Below are 6,543 nucleotides of genomic sequence, written 5' to 3'. Positions count from 1 at the left end.
CTCAGGGTACCTGTCTGTGAGCAGCCACAGGACTGTGTACAGGACCCTTGTCTCTACTGACCGGGAAAGAGCTAACACTTGCTGTTATTGGCTGGTAGAATCCTTTGCCCCAGCTTACCACTCGCTCCACTGGAGGGACATGGAGAGCCCAGGGCTTGGGGTCTTCCCAGTAACCTGAGACCATAGCTTTGCCCTTCGAGCCAAACTGGAATGAGAAACTGGGGCCTGAGTCACACCAGTGATCACCTACCCTGTCTGCTAGGCATATTCTGGCCCTCACTCTGTAGTTTACTGAGGGCTCAGCTGCTTCACACCTATTTCCTTATCACTCACCTTGGTTCCTGGATCTAGTCAGCTTCCACACAGTCCTGGATAGAACTCATTTGGTGAAATGGACACCCAACTATAATGCCACACTCTCAGGTGTGTTACATCCAGGTGCCTCCAGGTGATGTGCTGCCACCTCTCAGTGCTTATTTGTGATGCTCCCTCCAGTTTGGCTAAAAGGGCAGAGCTATGCTCTTGGGTTGCTGGCATAGATTCTTGCATGCCAACATGTCCCCTCACAGGCAACACACACAGACTCATGCACATACACATTTTTAATATATACAAGACAGCATCTTAGGTACTTCTATGCTTTAAAACTATTTCTATACTTTGTAGGTCATACCATAACAATACGTAGTTGCTTCTTTAACAGCTGCCTAAGAGTGTAGGTGTAGCTGTGACCATCAGCAATGCCTACGAAGAGGTGTTTACTTGGCTTCCCACTCTTGCTATTTCCAACTACTAGAATAACTCCCATTATTGTTCCAATACCTTGATTTACATGTGCATGCATTTGGATAAAGCTCTAGAAATGCCATTTGCTCTTTTAAATCTTTACCCTAAGGCTTCATGATTAAAAATTGTACCCATTTTAAAGTTGAGAAATTAGGAGCAAATTGACCAATCCAAGCAGAAATGGGATTTGAACCTGCAAAGTTTATTGGTGCTGCATGGTCTTTGCATGTGGGGGATGGACCACTCCTGGTTTTTTGGTGGCCTGCAAGGCTGCTCCCTTTACAAACGTCTCTGAGGCATCTGTCTGGAGCAGAGAGAATGAGGCTAAGAAAGGAGCCTTGAAAAGCAGGTGTTCTAGGGGAGGCTCTCAGATGGCTTGGAAGTCCCACTGGAGGGTGGCTGGTCAGCAGCGGCCTGCAGAGGAGGCAGCTTTGGAAGATCTTGCGTGGGGAAACGGAGCTCCAGTAATTTAAGTTCCCAGAGGTTACACAGTGGGGGATGTGGGGATGGCGAGTTGAAGCTGGGCTGCCTTGTGACTCGTGGAGCGCCGAGCCTAGAGAAGACATGTAGAACCACACCTGACCCAGGGAACCCTGCAGGTTGCAACCAGCCAAGCAGACAAGGCCATATCTGTGAAGGCTCTTGACAGATCTGTCTGCAGCCAGGCCTGTCCCAGCCCTGTAAGCAGCCTCTGTAGTCAATGGCTGCCAAAGAGGCCCAGGAAGCGGCTTCACAGACAGTGCTTGCCACCTGCTCTTCCAGTCTTGGAAATCCAAGCTGGACACAGCAGATTCTTTTCTTCTTGGGCCTCCATGGGCAGAGCTTAGGGAATACCCTAGCTCTGCTCATCCACTAGGTGAGTTGTGTCAGTTGATTGGGGCAGCTAAGTCATGCTAATTTTTCTTCTGTGGTTACCACCCACCCGAGACTACCCAGAAGTTGTCCTCAATCTGAGGCACCTCTACCTGAGACTGGCTCCTCTTACCTGAGACTACTTTCACACATTCACTAGGTGGGTCCTTGATCTCTTCCCTCTATGGCACCTGCAAGTGAAGCCCTTTACATTTGGGCTTCTCCTTCAAGGTCCCTATTCCTCTTTCACCATGCTCCTTCTCCTTTCTCTGTGCCCTAAACTCCACAATTGGCCTTTTTGGCTAGACACCCAGCAAGAAGCAGGGAAGGATTCAGAGCTAGAGGACCTCATGGGGCTGGGATTTCTCCCATTTGTCCCCTGCTCATCTGTCCTAGTGGTAGGCTGCCCAGCACCACATTCCTTTCCTAGCTCCTGAACTCTGGCTGTTCCTCCAGCTGGGGGAAGAACCAATTTCTCACTTGCCTAGCCTCAATGCTGCCCAGGGGTTGGTTCTTTTAGGCTGGTCTCACTGTGAACCATGATATCAGGTGCTCCCTAAACCATCTGTCACTGTGTGGGCTTCTCCTTGGGTCTCTGTACTTCCTGCCCATGGTAGGTCATAGTTTCTTTACCCTTTGGCCTGGGATCTTGGCCACACCCTACTAGGTCTTGGCCCAGACATGGTTCAGAGTGTGAGGGTCAAGCTCTAACACCCTCCCTCACTTTAACATGGCTAGACTGGACTTCTACATTCTATCCTGGATCTAAGCTGCTTCCATTTTGCAGTGTATGTCCAAATGGAGACAAAGGTCCAGAGATTTAGAGTTCTCTGACCACAGCCTCAGCAGCAAATCCCCCATGGGTTCAGTTAGGAGGTTTGGTTTAGATGTCAGAGAATTCTTGCTCTGAATTCCCAGATAAGGGAAGAGGCCAGAGACCAGGGCTAGGGTGTGTGTGCTTTTATTCATGTTGCCTCACTGGGTGTGTTGTGGAGTAAATGCACATACTGGTGACTGGCCAGAACTGATGGACAGGGACTGAACAATAACTGTGGGTTCTGAGAGATAGGCTGAGGCATTGAGGTGGGGATGGAGTGCCAGGGCACTCTTTGCCACCTGGCCCTGAGAGTCCAACAAGATGGAGCATGTCTACCATGCCTGTGTGGCAGGTGCACTGTAGTCTGGTGGAATCTCTTGTTCCCTGTGACTCTGTTTAGGATGGAGCACTGTAGTCACATGTCTGATGACGATGAGAAGACTTGCCTGAAGGCAACTGTAGTTTTCCACAGGGTGGGGTGATGTGAGGAAGATATATTTGTCTGTGTATGGCCACTGAGGCAGCCAAGTACAGGGACTTACCCTGGGATGGGGATGGACCGTGTTGGCACCAGATTCTTCTGTAAGGGCAGCTTGTCCTTCAGTGAGTTGCTCTTGGCCTTCCAAGATTGTGTGAATGCTGGGATAGGCTCCGTCAAATGAGGTAACCTAGAAGGGCCCTCGAGTTAAGTGCCTACAACTGCCAGCCACCTACAGGGGTTCACACCTAGATACCTCTGTTTGGCCCCATACTCAGTGCATTACAAGAAATGTAGCTTTTCACCTGGACTGAGACAGCAGGTGAAGAAGGAAGAGCTAGATTGTCAGCCACAGCACAGGGTTCCTCAGGTGCCCCATGGACTAGAGTCATTCCTCCTCTGTGTTCTGGGGACCTGGGAGCAATATGGGGCTTGCAACAGGGCTCAGCCCTAAGTGTCTAGGCATCTTGTACCTGTAAGGAAACTTCTTGATCAATCTCTCCTGGGTCTTGAGTTTGTTTTTCTTATGCTGGCAGGGCTTCTTGTGGCCTCTTGAGTCCATCACAGAGGGAGTTTGGCGCTGTGGCTAGAAAAGAGGAGGCTGCCAGAGCAGAGGCAAGAGTAGGAAGTCATGAGCTTGTTTAACTTTCCCCACTGATGGAGAACATTGTTATTTGCCCATTTTTCATGGGCAGAGGGAAAGAGCTCCAGAAGGGAAAACTGCTTTGTTCATGTCTACCTGACAAAATGGTTAGGGATACTGGGCTTCCAGAATAGCACAGTCTGGAGTGACAAGGATGTGGTAGAGCCCCTTCTGGCTGGCTGCCTTCTGTTTCTGTGATGACCATGTCAGCTGTCTGGGGAATCTTGTGACTCATGGCACCCGTTCCAGGCATCTCTACTGCCATCTTGCAGCAGTAACTAACGTCACTCACTGGCTTGGGGCTCTTCCTTCAGAGCCATGTAGGTTGTTGGAGCTTACCAGGTAGTCTAGCCTAAATCTCGAATGTAACAATGGTTAAGACTTGGTTTACAGAACTGCTTCTGCCCAGTAAGTTGCAAGTGAGAAAGCTGCTGTAGCCCCGTGGCTGGGCCCTGCTGTCACACTCAGAAGCCTCAGTGGGATGGGAGGCCCAGGCCTAAGGTGTTCTGGGAGCAAGCAAACCAGCAGAGCCACATAGTGTGCACACTCTTAAATGACCCCACTAGAGTTGATCCTGGCCGTGATCCTGGGCACCAAGTGAACCATAATTCCATGGCTCTGGGCCAGTAGGGCCCATAGGCCCATTCCAAGGTCAGAAGCCTCTGAGGTCACAATCAGTGGCAGGGTAATTGCTGATGTGTCTCACAGCAGCTGAGGGCAGGTCTACCAGCACAGTCCAGGAGATCTGCAGAGGGTGCCTTACCTTGATAAGGAGCGAGACTAGAAAAAGAGGAGGAGCCAGGCAATGAGATGGGTTGAGAGGTCTGGGGAGGTGGCCAGTGCTGTCAGGAGATGCCAGAGAGTTGGCAAGCATGCAAGGAGCTTGAATTCTCAGCAGGCCACTCAAATCCCTAAGCCTAGATTTAGGCTTTCTTCCTTCTATCATCTGGGCCAGAAGAGCCCTTCCCCCCCAGTTTCTTAGACAAATGGCTTGAAGTGAACAGCAGGGCAGCCAGATGAGGGCACTGAGAGTTTGAACAAAAGTTGCTGGTTCTTCACTAGGACCACCTTGGAGTGGATGGGGTTGACAAAAGACTGGACTCAAAGTGGGGAGAGCCAGATGAGAACACATCTCTTCCAGTTTGGTGGTTCAAAAGGCTCACATGCTGCAGGTGCTGTCCCCTGCTGGCAGATACAATATTTGAGAGGTGATTAGATTGTGAGGGCTCAGAAATAAGCAGAAGGTCAACCCATTGATGACTTTATGATTTTTATGGCACTGTGAGGGATAGTGGAGACAGAAGATGGGGCTTATTGGAGGAAGTAGGTACTTACACTGTAAGTTGTTCCCGATAGTCCACAGCAATAGCAACCCTAAGAAGTTGGTTCCATGAGTGGGATATTGCTGTGGGAGACCTGGCCATGTGTTTTGGGGAGTACTGTGGAAGGATTTTGGAACCTTGGACTAGAACACCATTGAATACTGCAATCTCATTGGGATGTTCTGTAGAACTTGGAAGATAAGAATGTTGAGAATAGTGCAGATGATGGATGCCCGACTTGTGAAGCAAAGATACTATCGGGCCATGGGTGTGAAGGCTCTGTGGTGTCTGGGTCTGGTGACTCAGCAGTGATTAACAAGAGACTGGCACCATGGGAATGAAACCTTTGCTATACTGGGACAATTGATGCTGGTTAGCTGGACCTGAAAAATTAGCAGTGATTAAGAAGAAACAAGCATCACTGAGGTGAAATCTTCTGGGAACTTTTCCATGAGCCAGCACCCAGAAGCTGTGTTCCAGTGGCAGACACAGTTATACTTACATTGGCAGCCAAACTTGGTAGTATGAAAATCACTTATGTCATACTGGTTATAGATAGTTGTGAACTAGCTCTCTTAGGCACTGAGCAATCTCTCCAGAACTTCAAATAGTAGTTTTATAACTCTTTTCTTAATTCAAAACAGTTCACAAAAGTGCTGGACCTTATTGTAAGCAAATTCTGTCTCATTTTTTTTTGATTAATAAAAAAATTCAAAAGCCCTGAAGCTAGATGTGATGGTTCATGTCAGACATCATAGCACTCAGGAGACTGAGGCAGATGCACTTCAGCTGGACTGAGGCCAGTCTGGGCCATACAGTGAATTCCTGGTCAGCTTGGGATTCAGTGTGAGATTATGTCTCAAAAAATGAACACACAGGCTGGGAATCTGGTAGGTGACCTTCATTCTCTTGTCTATCCCCCACCCCTCAGTCTCATACCTAGATCTGTAGCAGATGCTTGCAGGGGTCTGTCCTTCCACCGTACTTCCAGTCCCAGGAGACTCTGCCAAACCTTGGAGAAGACTCAGCCTCTAGGTATGAACAGGATCCCTTAGCTCTTTCTTGAAGCCACTCTCCTCCTCTTGTCTTGCTTGCTTTTGTTCCTCTCTGTCACCCACCAACCTACTGAAGCACTCCATATCAGGCAGTCCATAGCCACCATAAATCCAGAGAGGCCAATGGAAACAAAGAAATGGAATACCCACCCAAAAAGGACAAGATCAGGTATCAACACCTAGGATCACAGTCATCTCAATCCCAGATGCCTAGACACCAGTGCAAAAACAAAACAGCCAAGAAAATATGATTCCACTAGAACCCACGAATCCTATGACACTAGGCCCTGAGAAACGCAACATAGCTGAGGCACAAGTCAAGGACTATAAAATAGTTATTATGATCTTAATAAAGTCTGTGAAAACACAGTGAGTGAAATAATAAAAACAATTCACAGTATGAAATTAGAATTTAACAAAGAAATGGAAGCACAAAAGAAAACCCAAACTGAAACAACACTGGAAGTGTTTCAAAACTGGGAAGTTGAACAAAAACCTCAGAAGTAAGTCTCACCAATAGAGTACAACACAGGGAAGAGAAAATCTCAGGTGTTGAAAATAAAATAAAAGAAATAGATACTACAGTCAAA

General features: G+C 48.2%; 1 protein-coding gene across 8 annotated transcripts; it reads right to left on the bottom strand.

Moving 5' to 3' along the window:
• Window positions 1-967: 967 nt before the first annotated feature.
• On the bottom strand, window positions 968-5,929 carry CUNH3orf22 (chromosome unknown C3orf22 homolog). 8 transcript variants are annotated; one of them, XM_031380926.1, is made up of 5 exons: window positions 4,912-5,048; window positions 4,340-4,758; window positions 3,407-3,519; window positions 2,998-3,123; window positions 968-1,339 (listed from the first exon to the last, which is right to left on the bottom strand). In XM_031380926.1, exons 2-5 carry the CDS (start codon window positions 4,706-4,708, stop codon window positions 1,141-1,143), a joined length of 807 nt encoding a protein of 268 aa, XP_031236786.1. In that variant the 5' UTR covers window positions 4,709-4,758; window positions 4,912-5,048; the 3' UTR covers window positions 968-1,140. The 8 variants fall into 8 exon arrangements, with proteins under 8 accessions (XP_031236786.1, XP_031236789.1, XP_031236785.1 ...); XM_031380929.1 differs by having other exon boundaries at window positions 3,407-3,534; window positions 4,340-4,761; window positions 4,912-5,047; XM_031380925.1 differs by having other exon boundaries at window positions 4,340-4,761; window positions 4,912-5,047.
• Window positions 5,930-6,543: the final 614 nt, after the last annotated feature.

The sequence above is a fragment of the Mastomys coucha genome, unplaced genomic scaffold (assembly GCF_008632895.1).
Source record: "Mastomys coucha isolate ucsf_1 unplaced genomic scaffold, UCSF_Mcou_1 pScaffold20, whole genome shotgun sequence".
Lineage (NCBI taxonomy): Eukaryota > Metazoa > Chordata > Mammalia > Rodentia > Muridae > Mastomys > Mastomys coucha.
This window is presented reverse-complemented; position numbering and strand designations above follow the sequence as displayed.

What these genes read in the sequence shown, in the direction of transcription:
- CUNH3orf22 (XM_031380926.1), bottom strand. Translation starts at nt 4,708, where the DNA reads ATGTGTTCTCATCTGGCTCTCCCCACTTTGAGTCCAGTCTTTTGTCAA. An exon ending in TAGTCTCGCTCCTTATCAAG is followed by an intron (nt 3,520 to 4,339) that starts GTAAGGCACCCT and finishes CCTCTTTTCTAG; the next exon opens with CCACAGCGCCAAACTCCCTC. An exon ending in ATCAAGAAGTTTCCTTACAG is followed by an intron (nt 3,124 to 3,406) that starts GTACAAGATGCC and finishes GGGCCCTTCTAG; the next exon opens with GTTACCTCATTTGACGGAGC.